Source organism: Anopheles nili, chromosome 2, assembly GCF_943737925.1.
Source record: "Anopheles nili chromosome 2, idAnoNiliSN_F5_01, whole genome shotgun sequence".
NCBI classification, from domain to species: Eukaryota; Metazoa; Arthropoda; class Insecta; order Diptera; family Culicidae; genus Anopheles; species Anopheles nili.
In genome coordinates this window covers 46,916,094-46,931,574 of record NC_071291.1, presented here as the reverse complement: position 1 = coordinate 46,931,574, position 15,481 = coordinate 46,916,094, and the positions used below count along the sequence as shown (strand labels likewise).

Sequence of the window (15,481 nt, the reverse complement as noted above, 5' to 3'; positions counted from 1 at the left end):
GTAATAAAGCCAATGATATGAAAAATAACTAGCTTGCGTCTTGCTCTCTCACTCCCAGAAGAACAAATTTAAAATCTCGAGATAAACCTTCGTTCCAAAATTGTGGATATCTTTTATTTACAACAATAACAACGAAATATAACTCAACAGGTGGGCAAACATGCCACTCTGAAACAGTATGCTGATTTGTACAGAATAAATCTAACGAGATTGTCTTTTTTTTAGCATAACCCTGTCCTAGAAGTAAAACGAGACATGTGAATAATATGTGTAATGGAAACGCATAGAAACCCATCTGATGTAACAGATGGCGGTGATGGGGTTAGAATGGCAATTTTTCACTAACCTGATATAGCGTGTTTAGCGTAGTATTACACCAGCTGGCACGTTTCAACGTAGTTTCTCAGGCGTACCGGTTCCATAACTTGCTCAAACTTGGTCAATGAGCAAGGGCTCTCGCAATTGGGGATTTCGATTTCCTTCGGATACTTGTCGTCACTGTTGAAAAAGTATACAATCTTCACCTCGAAGTCATCGTCGAAGGTTATGCTGTGATGCAGCTCGAAGACGATCGTGGCGGAAAAATCAGGCTTTCCAGTCGTCTGATCGATTACATTCAGTGCGCGCATCAGGTTCACCAGCGTAACGTCGTGTCCCGAGTAGATGAAAATGTTCCGCTCCGGTACCAGTATGCCAGCCCGACGGCGGACAGCGTTTTCCAACAGCTCCCCAACAATAGCCCCACCCTTGATCTTTTTCATCAGCGGCAGTTCGGTGATGAGTGATAGGCTTCGCTCAGCGATCGGGAGCATTTTCTGCGGAAAAATCCCATCCGTCCAATCCGGTAGCTCCAGTCCGGCCGCCTTTTCTATCTCCAACGTGTTGTACAGGAACTCTACGTCGAGGATAGTGCTGACGTTCTGTCCAGTTCCCTGGCTTAGCGTGCGAAATAGGGCTGCATTCTTTTCGTACAGCTCCCGTATATCCTTTGGGGGATACGTGAGGAGTCGTTTTTTCGACTGTTCGTACCTCGGGCAGGGCTGTCCTTGGGCTAGTATCTGCTCGCACGAGGGAACGCAAATAAGATAACATAATGCGGATGTCTTTGCTCGATCGTTGCTACCTTACCGTATCGCGATCTCGCGGCAACACATTGACGGCGGCTGGCTGCCATGGTATAGGTAGGGGGTTAGTATTTTCAAGCGGAGGCAGAAATCCGGCAATAAAACTTTGAGCACTCATGATACACCGCTCGGCGTAGCTGCTGGTGATCGTCATGTGCTCTTTCGAGTACAGCCCATTGGGAGGTAAAAGCCGATAGTAGCGTGGACGCAAGAGCTTTCCTAGTTGAAACATTTGTTGCGATCCTTTCTGTTGGTTTTGGGTACAAGATTATTTCTTCATCATATGCCAGGTAGGCTTGATAACATACCTCGGAGAGGGCACCCAAACCACCGGTCCAGGCATGGTTTCTATGCGGATCATTTACGTAGAATTCGGTCGGGGAACGATCACCATGGCGGAATATGATGCTTACCATGCGGAGTGTCCGCAAACCGGATTCATCCGTACTGTCGCCAAAGACCAGGTAAGCTAGCATCACCGACAGGCAGGCTCCACCTAGTACTACCACCGACACCGTGAGGCCACGCTTTCCGGGTTGCAAACAATCCGCACCCATTGTTCGTCTTTATTCCGGACCAATACCGTTGGCAGCAATTCTATTATTATCGCTAGATAGTGCAATTTACTTTACATAATGTGCGCGAAACCGAACCCAGCGTCGAACGTTAGTTGTACACTGGAACAGATTGCCACACGTTATCGGACCCACTGATCGTTCCGCTGGTAATATTCATACCTTAGACGAGTAGCAGAACCACCTATGAAAAATGCTTGTGCTTACTACAAGGCGGTACGTTTCACGAACGAATTGGACCACCACCCGGGGGGACTGTTCAGTGCATACATAAATAAAAACAAATAATCTAGCATGCCATGACAGCAACGAGCGGACGAAACCAACACTACCAACACACTGAAAGTTGTTTAACGGCATACGCACAGCACTATGCGGTACAGCACAATTCAAACAAATGTTCAAAATTTTAAAATCCCTGATTGTCTAACGGAACACATTTTTTTGCATTTCTGGACATTATTTTCGTTGCTCACCGAGACTGTTAAACCATAACAAAGGCGTTTCCTTAACACCTGCTTTCGAAAATTAACGTTTTGATCGCTTTCGTTTCTGGGGCGCATAAAGCTGAATATATCCGTCATGGTCATTGATTTATTATACTAGAATCAAATCATGCCTCTTTGCTATCACAATCGTTATGCGATGTTCAAGAGCAATTGGCACACACTAGGTCTCTTCTCCGTTGGCCAAGGAAGAGTTCCGACTTAAGCTGATCCAAGGATGCGTACGTGAATGTGGCCGGAATTGGTGTGTGGTTTTGGTAGTCTATTTCGCTTTCGAACTGTGCAATATCCTCCATTGGCATCAAGTTGTGCAGGATGCAGCACACTTTGATCAGCTTCACTACCCGTGACAGATGACGGCCTTTCAGATGGAGCAACTGCCGAAAGCGTTGCTTAAGAAAGAGAAATATTCTATCGTATTTGCTAGTCACGGCTTCTATCCGCCCGTTGAAAGCCTTCTCAGTGTCTGTAAGTGGTATACCCTCGCTGCAATACGGCACGAGTAGCTGAGGTAAGCAGGGATATGCGCTACCTCCAAGCAAGCAGTACGGCTCATGGCATACGCTTTTGATGAACGGTAGCAACTCTGGTTCTCCGGGGTATTCGATAAAAACGTCCACGAAACGCATATTTTCGTCTATAATCGCTTGCAACTGTATCGAGTAGTAGCCCCTTTGCAGAAAATATCTTTCCGCATTTTCCACTGGTTTATCGATTTTGATTTGCGTGCCTCCGACACATCCTACAAAACAGAGATCGAACTTAAAAATGTTATTTCTACGCGCATGTTAACAACAGGTCATCTTAACAACGTGCATACTAACCGATAACACCCGAAATGTTGCAAAGAGATGCAAAAAACAATGAAGAAAGGCATTTCTTTTCCTCGTCTGGATGTACGATCACCTGTTGCTCCATGCTTAAAATGGATTCCGAAACACGCCAGATTACGTCGTGCAAACAGCTCACGGATAAGCTAAATCGATTCGCTACATCCCGATAGGTGACCTTTTCGTGTCCGAGAAACCACAAAAATGCCAGAACATGTGTCTGGGCGCTGATTGCTTCATATCCACCATGCCCTGCGGTGATACATTTGAGAGTGCGAGATTTGGCCAGTGATTCTAAGTTACCTATCATACCTTTTAGCTTTTTATAAGCATCCGTTGTCTCTAAATGCAGGCACAGCATCTGCACCAGCTGGCGTCCGATGCGGAAATTTTCAAGGAATTCCTCGTCATTATACGTCGGTACCACGTTGTTTACATACTCTGAAACATGCGCCCTACACTGTCTACGAAAAATCCGCTCCGGGTGTGATGCTTCCGAGGGGCTCAGATCAACTGAATGTTGGGGAAATTTTCACGTTAACGAAGCAACTTTAAATTCAACCACCATCCTCATGCAACCTCACCGTAATCATTAGCCGTCTCTTCGTCAATGGGATCCTGGCATGCATCTTGTGCAGAGCTTCCGGATACATCCTCCATATCTATTACGGTGATTTCGATATTTTCAGTGCTATAATTTCAACGAAAACCAGACATTCGGAATATCGTACTAAGCCTTTTGCGTCGATTTAGTTTACCTTACGGTGTTCCCATCAGGCGGGTGACAAGCCATAGTCGCCAAAGTGTATTCACTGCTGGGAAAAAGATCTGCTGACTCAATCGAGTCGAATTTGTCGTCCATTGCGAAATTAACCACCTGAATGTCTTCTTCAATCATATTTTTCTCGTCTGTGAACGACCCGTCTTTCAAAGCATTGTAAGGAGATGATGGAAATGTGTCCTGTTCAGTAAGATCTTCCATCAGTTGGTTTTCGTGTTTGATGCGATAACCCGTCACATATTCGGCAATATCTTCGTTGAATCCCTCATTAGCATCCATTGTATGTCCGTTTACAAAATTTGAAACGGTTTCGTTTTCAGCGTCATCTACACACCATTGTGGCCATTGGTAGGATAATAAACCGATCCGACCGTACTTCAAAACACATGCGATATGATATTTAGCATAGGTGAGCTGCTCTGTATCTAATTTTCTCAGCGCCATCATAAGTGATTTGCAATACAATTCAATACTGTTTTCGGGTCCATTCACTGTCGCAGGATGCTCTAAAGAAATATTTGGGGATGCACGGGAATTGTCAATGCAACATTTAGGTCAAAAGTTAGTAGTTTAACAGACACCGATCAACATTAGTAATACGTTACCATTTGAATTGTTGCGTTTGACTTTCAGGATCTCCATCTCTTCTGAGCGTAAAAAATTCAAAGCATGAAAAAACCATAACGAGGGATTGTACGCGTCTGTATTATTATCATTTTTCAGTTCGTGATCCAAAGCCAGTCGCAACTCGTATCGAAATTGCGTACGAAGATTTTTAAGCAACGATTTCACTGCGTTAATCGTTGCCGACGGCTCAACCTCCCTATACTTTCGAAGCAATATATTGAGGGCACGATCTTTGAGATGTTTGGGTTTCCTTTTATTCGGCGTTGACCACAGTATCGGTAGATCATGGTAAATACGAAAAAAATCCTTCCAATAATCGCACTCCTGAATTGATATGGCCATTTCCTGCAAACGAGTATTTCAAAACATCAAAGAAACCATCCAAACAAGCTAATGCACCACACGAACAGCAGATGCCTCAAAGAAAACCAAAACAAACCCAGGAATATAATTTGTTCGTGTCGCAACGAGCATGTCAAGTTTGGGGGAAACAAATATGAATATTTTCGAGTAGCTTTTCCTATCTGTTCATTTGACTTCAACTTCACAGTTACGAGCATTTCTATAGCATAATAAGCAACGGAATAAAAAGAACTTTAATTACCCAGAGTAGCCAAAAGTAAAATAGTTTTTAAAGCTTTTTAATCAAACTTTATTTTTGATTCAAACACTTTAGTTTAATTGGTTGCAATTCATTATATCATATTGCCTATTGATAAGTATAACACTTTTTTATTTAGTTGAAAAATTATGTTTACATGTTTTTTTGGCCTACATAACAAGAATAACTTGTTAAAGTGGTCTTTAACTCAAATAGTTCGCTTTTAAAGATCCATCTGCAGCTTATATTTCGTCAAACGGTTTTTTTATTGAGCTTTAATTTAATAGCACAATTTTGAGAGATAAAGGAAGGTATTGAAAAACTAATGCATCTTTGTCAACATCCGTGGTATGGTTTTTTGCGTAACGTAACATATCCGTTAAGCGATGTTTATTGTAGAAGAAAAACTACTTTTCTGTAATGTGCGTTTCTATAATTTAGCTATAATAAATAACACCCGGTTTACAGCGTGCTTGCTTGCGAGGCAAAACAACAAAAAAACATAAATAAAACATTCAAAATACCCGTCGTTATGTGCTTGCAGCTCTAGTGTGGCTTACTCTTGAACATCCACGTTTTTTTGGTACTCTTGTTGAGCGTGGGACGAGAGCCAAATATATTAATTGCACTGCACAGCGTATACCCGAGCTTAGCGTAAAATGCCTCCTGGTCGATCGTGGAAAGATAGATTTTCTTTAGGTGCAATTTCTCGAAACAATGGTTTTCCACCTCCTGCATCAGCATTCGTCCAATGCCCTGGCCACGGCGTTCCCGTGTTACCACTACGCTTTCCACGAACACGGCCTCACGGTCAGCTGGAATCGGTGACAGTTTGGCATGGGCAAGCACCACGGTTTCGTTCTTCACGTTCGCCGTCAGTACGAAGCTTGTCGGAAGCGTTTCTTTGGAAGACTCCAGACTCCAGAGCCGGGCCGAGTACGAGCGCGGCCACTCGGAGTTTATCAGCGCAATACACTGGTCCATCAGCTCGCGATGCTTATGTATTGGAACCACCTTAAACGGCTCGCTGGGCGCTGGTTGTGGTGGCAGTGTCATACTGTTTCGGCTTGCCGCAGCTGGAGAAGGGCGAAGACGATTTAATATACCTCATGAATGGCACCTTCGGCAAGCCACGAACTTCTCCACCTACTGGTAATGCTGGCGAGGGAAGATAATAGCAGGGTGTCCAATATGATGGTGTATCACAGATTCATTTGGTTCTAAAAATAATTTCATGTACGCAGTGCTCGTAGCGGGCGCGGGTAGTCTGCAGATTGAAATTGATAAATTTCGTCTAAAATTATGCTCAAATTTTAAATTTCAACAGCAGCGCTGCTGCCGCGCTTACCATTAGCACGAAAGAGATTTCTTCGACACGAAAAGTAGGCGATGTGTCTACACATTGATCTTTCTATTCCACTCCACAGCAATGAGCGAACGAACCCAAAACAACCCCCGCCTGCGATTATGAAACGTCATATGGAAGAATGGCAGGAACAATGTTGGACCTTTTTGACCCGAGCAAGCGGGCGAATGGTCACGATCGATTCGAAAGTATTTTTAAATCGGTAAAACCGCATACAATAACCTCCATGTGCACGCTGTTTATCTTGCTGCGTGGTGTTGTTTTCTGGTTGTGTAGCAAAAAGAATAGTTTTATGTTTCGCTAACAGCCATTAAAAACGAGATTCGCTTGGAAAGTAGTTGATATCACAGTTTCGTTGCGGTCAGTAACGGTTGTACTGTAGGATACTACCGGTTTAGTACAAAGTATTAATATTAAAGTTGGAAATATAAGAGCTGCATTTGTTTTCAATTGCAATACAACATTTCTAGTCAAAAAAGAAGAAACCTCATTCCTCACGTATATTCAATTAGAATTAATCAGAATTATGCAACTTTCTTATCATTACATTATACACATGGGTTATGGATTTTTATTGATAAGGGCAAAAAAAAAGGTTTATGAACACTAAACATTTGAGGCAAGATACATCTAATATCCGAATTTTTCGTTTAAGGAAGTTCTTCCATCACCAGTTTGACCGGATGGAGGTACCCATTCCACATTTTTATCGACATGTTCCAGTTCGACACTATCGTCAAAGTCGACATTTTCACGGGTCCTATAATTATCGCGCAATCGTTGCCGCGAGCGCCGTTTCTTACTACCGCTAGCACCGCCATTATCATCTGGTGTGGAATTGGCATCGTTCGCGTCATCTACTATCAGGGACGCTCGTTTACGGGCGGTTGTTGAGCTGCACGAAACGTCCTCCGCACCATGATGGACTTTAGTAGCGTGTGAGCCGTACGTACGTACTTTTAATGACTCCTTAGGAACTTCTACATCCACGGGCTCATCGGTGGAATATTTCCCCTCTAACGAAGCGGAGTCAATATCCTTCTCTGCTTTTATGCTGGATTGTCGAATACCAAACGTATTACTTAGCTTATTGCGTTTGCCGAACAGAGGCAACATATTTCGCTTGCCAGCAGCGTCAAGTTGTTTCCTTTCTCCAATAATTCCCAGGTCTATGGGTTTTGTCATCTCGATGAGCTTTTTAACATCATTCAATTCCTCAGTTAGCTTCTTTTGCTCCAAGCGTAGCTTACGAACCTCGAACTTATCCGTACTCTGCGTTTTGGACAAGTTCTGTAAAAATTTGTCTACATCATCGTCGTTCTCTGGCAAATGTGTCTCTTCTTTGATTAGGCGTGATTTTTGTATTTTCGCTTCAATTATTTCCAATCGCTCTAAAATTTGTGCCTCTTTGCGGATCTGAAAAACGAAACAAACAAAAAACTATGAAAAACCAATCCAGCACAGAATGAATTAATCAAAAGTGCTTACAAAATCAGCGTATGTGTGCGTTTGTGGATTTTTAATAGAATGCTTTCGCTGTCGGCGTTTCTCAACATCACCCGTCCTGTCCAGGAACTCATCGTCGTCATCCGAATCCGATTGCTTCTTGAATCTTCGACGTGGCTCTAAAACGGAACATTATAATATAAGTTACGGTTTTGATTCTACCAGCTTTCCACCCTCCGGCCGTACCATGATTAGCTTGCCGCAACAGTCCATGGCGATCCAGTATGCGACATGCTTCAAGTGCACATTGGACAACGGCATCCTTCTTTTTGCCTTTGAGCGTAGCTTCTGCTAAAATAGGCCTTCCGTTTGAATCGTCAATCGGAAGTTCTACCTTGCAGCAGTACATGCCAGATGATAGCTCTTCCAAATCGTACTCCAACTCGTGGCCTTCCCGTTCAAAATAGCCACGTAACGTTTTCTTCGGATCATCCAGAAACAGCTCCTCATTGTTCGACGCGGCGTACGGGTTTTCGGTCAGGTCGGTCTCTTCATCGGCATCCTCTGCCATACCCCAGTTGATGCCTTCGTCGTCTTTCAACTGTTCAATTCGTTCCGCTTCTTTGCGTGTGATTTCGTCTATCTCATGGCGTAGTTCTTTCTGCTTTTTTACATATGCCTTCATCTCGGTGATGGTTAGATCGCTACGTTCATCCTCATCGTCCGAGGGTCCTTGCAGGATGTAGGTTCGTGAACTGGAACCTAACCTTATCATGTATCCGACTCGAACGCGAACATACGTTCGCGATGGTATCTGCTGTTTGTTCAGAAACGTACCGTGCGTGCTGTTCAGATCGTAAAGATACCACCCTGGTTCGACTGTTACGTGGGTCGAACGTGTTGCTTCTTCCGGCTCCGACTCCGACTCCACATTAGCTCGGTATTGCAAAATTGCATGATACCGTGAGATCGTTGGATGTGCCATATTTACGTCGCAGTTGGGCAAACGACCAAACAACCAGAACGGTTTACTCTCAAGCTCCTTGATATATTCGATGATAACGCCATTCTTTTCGACCTCAAAGCTATATTCATGAGACGAACAACACTTTCCTGACCATTTCGGCTCTTTGTATGGAATTGGGGGAATTTCAGCCGTATTCTGTTCGAACTGAGTGGCATTGGCCGATTCCTCTTTGGTCGGAAGCGAAATGTTTACTTTCGATGCCAATGCCGGTGGTAGGGCGGATTTCCGTTGTGCTTTCGGCTGAAAGGTGGGTACTTTGAATTCGGCTTCCTCCGTCATTTTCGGCGTTCCAACGCGAGCGATGATCCGAAAAAATGATATCTATGTTTACGCTTAGATGCACTTGTTGTAGAGTTTGTAGGAAAATTTACACAGTGTTTGGGGAAGGGAAATATGAAATATGTTTCGAGCAGTTGAACGTTTGAGAATGGTTGACAGTTTGAATATGACCTTCGATTTTGACGTTTCGGTCTGCTCGGCATTAACGTCAGACATACTGCTCGTATCGTTTTTTGAATACGCATAGAAAAATTATTTTTTTAAATCGAGTATTACATGTTTATTATAAAAAGCGTCTGATTTGGCCACTTTAAACGTTCCCAATGTTCACTATTATTTAAGCTGTTTCCAGAAATTTTGAAACTGTTGTATTAAATTATAGCATAATTATGATCTCCACTCGATCGTAAGTGTTTGCGTTGGGTCGCTAATGTCTTTCACAAGAAGCAGCAGACAGTAGTTGACAATAATAGCAGATGCAGCAACATCAGCAGAGTTTGGAGGCGGGGTAAAAAGTGAAACTATCGGCTGTTCGATTAAAAATCTCACGGATGTTTAGGTACTGTGCTATTCAGAAACAAATGTGTGAAATATCAAATCATTATTAAGCTTTAGTTGAGCGCGTCAAATACCGCAGCATTATTAAACTGTAGCAAACTGTGGATCCGCGAGTTCATGTTCGTTGGTTAGTAATTTTGTTGTTTTTTTGTGTGTATTTTAACTTATTTGTTTAACAAGTGAGTCAATGGATCATATTCTTTGAACTGTTGGGCTGTGGGCTTGTGAACTGAAAGTATTTCAAGCGTGATATCGTCTTTTTACGAAAGCCAAACGATTGTTGGTTGTGATCGAGCGATGCTCAAATCTGCGAAACATGCATCATTTTCTTTATGATCGTTGCCTTTATAATGCCACCGGAACGTGTACAGGCACGGCATTCATCTTTGCTTTCGTTGTGTCGTGGAAAAATCCTAAATGTGTCACCGCGAAATCTCTTGATCATTTTTCTTTTCATGCACGGGCAATAACCAATATGCATGATAGCGTATTGGAAATTTCCCCCAAATCCTCTTTACATAGTTGATTTTGTTTGTTTATAAAATGCTTGTAGTATGATGAAACTTAACGCGAAATTCCAAATTGTCGCCTCTCAACAACCATTAACCAATTCTAATAAAGCTGTAACGCAACAAATCAATAATAGCAGTTACAATTGAATGTCGTGATACTACTACAAAACTATGTTTGATTAGTTTAACTATTTTTATGTGCATATTCTACTTCAAGCGAGTTAATTTTCCTCGAAAACATAAAGTTAAAAAAAAAGTGCGGAAAAAGTAAACTACTTTTATTTTACGAAATTCATGAATGCCAAGTAAAAGCTCGTTAGTTCTCATTATCAGGAACTTTTTTAGAAAAGTGTGAGAACATGTTGAATATACGATATATATGTAAGGATAATGGAGTGAAATTTTTATGCGTTTAAAAGGTTTTGATGAGGAATTTTGTTTATTTTATTTTACTACATGAATATCTTAACTCAGAAGTCCCATTATATGATCAGAAATGAGTAGCTTTGTTCAGTTTCTTTTACGAGCCGACTCATAAGAACATATAACCCAGCCAAAACACGAGTTTAAACTTACACTTAATATTATTTTGAATGCCTAAACCCCGATCAAATGTCTGGGCACTCGATATACGACGAATAATATTGATGATGTGTGTAGAATCTAAAACATGTTAAATGCATTGTCTCTGCGAAAGGTGTTGGAATACCATAAACTTATCGATGAAATCTAATTAAAAAATACGCATTTACGTGCTGCAGTATTACATCGAATAAATTAGTTCAATCACATCATTTCTTTCCTATATTTGCAGACAAAACTAAAAGTACTACCGAACGATGCGAAATCTGTATCATTTTTGCTTTAGCTAAACCTTAATCAATTGCATCGTTACATTGTTACTTAAAACAAAAGATTAAAACTATTGTGCTTAAATCAACTATAACGCTGGAATTATGAGTCTAAAAACACGAAGTATCGTGTTCGTGACTTTTTTCACGAGCTGTCTGATCGTAGGCTTGCTTGTGGCAAGTCTAACGACCAACAATTGGATTCAAGGAAATGCGAAACGACGGAATTTCAATGAGTCGAGTGGTCAAATAAATTTTGGATTATTTTCCGGTCATCGTCGTTTGAATGTTGGATTCGGCTTGCGAGAGTACAAGATTGATGGTAAGAATGAATGTTAGGCGCCATCATGTTGCAGGACATTTTTGAGCTCAAATCGTTTAATTTCTTCATCATTCCCTTAGTGCCAGCTATGATCCGTAATGAACCGGAGGTGATGAGCTATTGGCTTTGGCTTGGTGCTGCCCTTGGGACGGGATTCGGCATATTGGGTGGAGTGATTACAGCAATCGCGTCCGTCCTGAAATCTGCATCGGCATCGAAGAAAACGGGAACGATGGTGGTGCTGTTTGTGAGCAATCTTTTCACTGGAATCTCGCAAACGATCGCATTCGTCTGCTGGATGGTACAGTTCTACAGCTATCTTACCCACAACGTACTACTCGCCGAAGATCGTAACAACAGCTGGTACAGCACGGGACTGACAATGCTGGGATCTAGTTTCTTTTTCGTATCTGCCGGTATCGTGCTCGTAGTTTTGAATCTGATACTACTTATCGTCGCAACACGGCTCGAACGCTGGGAAAGAAAGAAGTTTTTGAATCCCACCACAGACGACAAAACTCAGGGCGCAATTATGTTATATTAGTGCATATAGCGTATCTTTTTCTATGAAGCGAACAGAGGATACTACTGTCTCGCGTTCACTGTACACCATTAGTGACGGTTACGTCGCATGTACTGAACAACCTTTTCTATTACTCTAAATACTCATTATCATTTTATTATTTCCTTTATGTCGCTTCTTGAATCCAATTGCATTACCTTTTAGCGAAGGAAGATGGTTCTTTAATCATGCCATAAGATGAACTAAAGATATAATGAAGTACATCATACGATAATTTACGGCGTTTTAATTATGATGGATTCAATTGAATAATAATCGGTTCCATTTTATTACCGTATTTTTTATTACCGCCTTTATGCATTGCATGCATTGAGTTTTATATTTAGAACAGAAATGCGCTAGGGTAAACAAGTTTACCATAGAAACATAATTTTAATTTTGCTGCTCAAGAATTTTTATGAAATAAACAAAGTTTAGGAATGAACTGGAAATGTTGTTTAGATGGTTTTGATAGTCTTTAAAATGTGGAGCAGTGTGCAAATAATATTATTTGTTGCACGATTGTGGTAAGTTACTTTAATTATTTCAATTTTCCTAACTATTGCTACATGCAGCGAAATGAAGGATTTCAACAGGCGGGAAATGACGAACCTGGTGATACGTCGTATATGTTCATGAATAATTCAACATGAACGAACGACTAATTATTTAACAAAAAAAAAATATATATATATATAGAATATGCCCAAGGTACTAACAGACTTGAGATCAAATATTTCACGTCATATGCTGCAAGGGAGTGAATGTGTGAGATCCTATTAGTGCTATTTTCAGTACCCAGTAACACAGCTGATGTGAATATTTTTAATTTATGATTAGTTTACGAAATCCTTTCGTGGTATGGTGTCAAATGCCGTCAAAAAGTTTTCTCCCTACCAGAGGTGAATTATAAAACGGAAAATTATCATAAATTCGGATTTGGAACTTATGGCGGAGCTGCTTCTCCAGCACTTTCATCTTATCGTACGGGTATGATAAGATGGCATAGTCGGGACAAAACTACTATGCTTTTGTAACCCTGAGGAAAGCCTCTTTTTCAGAACAACAGAACTAAATTATTTTTGCTATCATCCAGTATATGCGCCAGGGTAATGAACATTTCTATTTTTAAGCTTGGTGCTGGAGAACCAACCCCAGTGTCTCAGGATTGCAATCCTCGGAGACCATACAATACAAGCACATTTCTCCTGTAATATGTTGCTGACATCATTGATTTGCAGCTCCCCTAACAATAATAAAAAAACGAACGACTTGGAAACTGAGAAATTGCAACGATTTGATAAACAACGATTGTACTACCAGCAATCCTGTTAACAAAGCCAAATGCGAATCCACAAAGGGGTGATGTAGAAATGTGTTAGTGCACCTTTGAAGTTGTTCAAAACCTCACTTATGTTGGCTCAAAGTACAGCATCGACAATAGTATTGATGATGAAACATTTATAGTTTTGAACTTAAAGCTTCTGGTAGAGATCAATAATTCGCAGCAGCCGTAAAGGAGAGCATGGTTATACTATTGCTTTTCGCGCCGTTTTATGGAATGCGTCAAGTATCGGCCTTCTACACAACATGATGAAAATAGGCAGAGGGTCGCCTACATTATGGCATGATGAAAAAAAGGATATTTACGCTAACATTTGCATAAAAAAGAATCAAAGAGAAAAATCGCTGTTGGTTTTTTCTTTAAAACTCTCAGCCTACTATAAAACAGCAGCTGTTATTCTGCTCATTCAATAATTTCTTAAAGACAAAATTCGCTTGTATTCATGAAAAACGGAATCATTGTAACGAATATCACAAAGGTACCAGTGATATTTCAAACTTAACTGACGTACGGCGTTTGACGTTTGATGTCAAATATATAAAAAATAGTCTGTGTTTAAAGTAATTGTTTTGGTGGATGGATAGTGGAAAATGTTGCATTTATTTCCATTGTATACTATATTCTATTATTTTATGAGTTGTAGATTTGTAAACCGATATCAATAAAGTAAAAGTCTTGCAAATGCGCCTATGGGTAATCCATAAATTTGACTAACATAGAAGGATATTTTGCAAACCGCAAGGTAAAAGTTTGTTGACATACCTTGTTTGGCAATACGTTAATTTCCAAGGTAGGTGATATTTTACAAACGAACTTGTCGACGCTAAGTGAGTTGCCATATTTTATTTGAAATTCAATCATTAATGGCTACTGCTTTCGTATCCCACAGTGCCGCGCTTTCATTATTTCGGCGTAAATATTTCACCGCCACATCATTGGTTTTTTACGCCCTTCAGCTGTACTTAACGCGTTCGAAAATGTACACATTGCTCAGCGGTTTCTACAAATACCTCACTCAGAAGGATGAATATTGCATACTTATTCTCGGACTGGACAATGCGGGCAAGACGGTGAGCATGGATTTAGATTTCACTTAAGCGGTTCTTCAATTTTCCTTATTCGTGTGATGAAATCAGACCTATCTAGAGGCAGCGAAGGCAAAGTTCACCAAAAACTACCGGGGAATGAATCCAAGCAAAATCACGACAACGGTCGGACTGAACATTGGCCAGATCGATATCGCCGGCATACGATTGAGCTTTTGGGATTTGGGCGGGCAGCAGGAACTACAGTCTCTGTGGGACAAGTATTACTCCGAATCGCATGCCGTGATCTACGTGGTCGACTCGAATGATCGCGTTCGCATGAGTGAGTCAAAGGATGTATTCGACCGGATGATCAGCAATGAGTACTTATCCGGGATTCCGCTGCTTGTGCTGGCGAACAAGCAAGACCTGCCGGATTGTATGGGCGTGCGGGAAATAAAACCCGTCTTCCAAGAGGTCGGTCATTTGATTGGGCGTCGCGACTGCCTGGTAATGCCGGTATCAGCGCTGACAGGGTAAGGTGCCTTAAATCATGCCATCGAAGCTATTGTTTGTTAGCCTGATACGATTACGGTTTATTAATTTGTTGTAATATTCCCACTTTTAGGGAAGGAGTCGACGAAGGCATTAAATGGTTGGTCGAATCTATCAAGCGGAACTCTATCGTACGTCCCCCGAAAACGGAAGATACTTGATCAACATTATACACACGCCTACTCCTTTGTTCGTTGTTTATGTTTATTTTGTGATATAAGAGTGTAATGTTAGGAGTATATCGAAAAAAAAATCAACAGTGCATGGCGACACAAAAAGTCTTTCTCTTCTTTTATTCGACAACTAGCAGGTTTCCGTGCCGATGTTATTTTGGAGAATTTATTTTTGTTTCATTCAGTCATTATTTGGACTGAAACGTGTAAGAAACAAATATTCCAATCCGAACCAGATGTGAAGCATATCGGACGTACTTTTGAGCAAAATTTCTTTTCGATAGAAGAAATAGATTCCAAAAGAAAGGGTTGTGTGGGAATCACTTTCTACTACACCCTCCAAGATTGGTTGTGTCTCACTCTATGCAACCGTCCGTTGTATGAGCGATCTTGTTGGCCACCCACCAGGCGAATTA

General features: G+C 41.2%; 6 protein-coding genes across 6 annotated transcripts; 2 read left to right on the top strand and 4 right to left on the bottom strand.

The window, feature by feature from the left end:
- Window positions 1-102: 102 nt before the first annotated feature.
- Window positions 103-1,681, bottom strand: LOC128721248 (lysosomal acid phosphatase). The gene is made up of 4 exons (XM_053814983.1): window positions 1,433-1,681; window positions 1,129-1,371; window positions 347-1,058; window positions 103-237 (listed from the first exon to the last, which is right to left on the bottom strand). The coding sequence occupies exons 1-3, from the start codon at window positions 1,679-1,681 to the stop codon at window positions 372-374; spliced, it is 1,179 nt and encodes a 392-aa protein (XP_053670958.1). The 3' UTR covers window positions 103-237; window positions 347-371.
- A 663-nt stretch (window positions 1,682-2,344) lies between these two features.
- Window positions 2,345-4,785, bottom strand: LOC128724509 (uncharacterized). The gene is made up of 6 exons (XM_053818237.1): window positions 4,422-4,785; window positions 3,794-4,322; window positions 3,620-3,726; window positions 3,348-3,548; window positions 3,030-3,287; window positions 2,345-2,947 (listed from the first exon to the last, which is right to left on the bottom strand). Exons 1-6 carry the CDS (start codon window positions 4,783-4,785, stop codon window positions 2,349-2,351), a joined length of 2,058 nt encoding a protein of 685 aa, XP_053674212.1. The 3' UTR covers window positions 2,345-2,348.
- A 789-nt stretch (window positions 4,786-5,574) lies between these two features.
- On the bottom strand, window positions 5,575-6,100 carry LOC128720628 (N-alpha-acetyltransferase 80-like). Its single transcript, XM_053814306.1, has one exon. The coding sequence runs from the start codon at window positions 6,098-6,100 to the stop codon at window positions 5,591-5,593; it is 510 nt and encodes a 169-aa protein (XP_053670281.1). The 3' UTR covers window positions 5,575-5,590.
- Window positions 6,101-6,980: 880 nt separating this feature from the next.
- On the bottom strand, window positions 6,981-9,162 carry LOC128724498 (kanadaptin). Its single transcript, XM_053818226.1, has 3 exons — window positions 8,103-9,162; window positions 7,899-8,035; window positions 6,981-7,826 (listed from the first exon to the last, which is right to left on the bottom strand). The coding sequence occupies exons 1-3, from the start codon at window positions 9,160-9,162 to the stop codon at window positions 7,041-7,043; spliced, it is 1,983 nt and encodes a 660-aa protein (XP_053674201.1). The 3' UTR covers window positions 6,981-7,040.
- A 2,026-nt stretch (window positions 9,163-11,188) lies between these two features.
- On the top strand, window positions 11,189-11,949 carry LOC128720929 (uncharacterized). The gene is made up of 2 exons (XM_053814631.1): window positions 11,189-11,405; window positions 11,486-11,949. Exons 1-2 carry the CDS (start codon window positions 11,189-11,191, stop codon window positions 11,947-11,949), a joined length of 681 nt encoding a protein of 226 aa, XP_053670606.1.
- Window positions 11,950-14,047: 2,098 nt separating this feature from the next.
- Window positions 14,048-15,103, top strand: LOC128732132 (ADP-ribosylation factor-related protein 1). The gene is made up of 4 exons (XM_053825300.1): window positions 14,048-14,102; window positions 14,202-14,382; window positions 14,449-14,873; window positions 14,966-15,103. Exons 2-4 carry the CDS (start codon window positions 14,290-14,292, stop codon window positions 15,051-15,053), a joined length of 606 nt encoding a protein of 201 aa, XP_053681275.1. The 5' UTR covers window positions 14,048-14,102; window positions 14,202-14,289; the 3' UTR covers window positions 15,054-15,103.
- The last annotated feature ends 378 nt before the right edge of the window (window positions 15,104-15,481 follow it).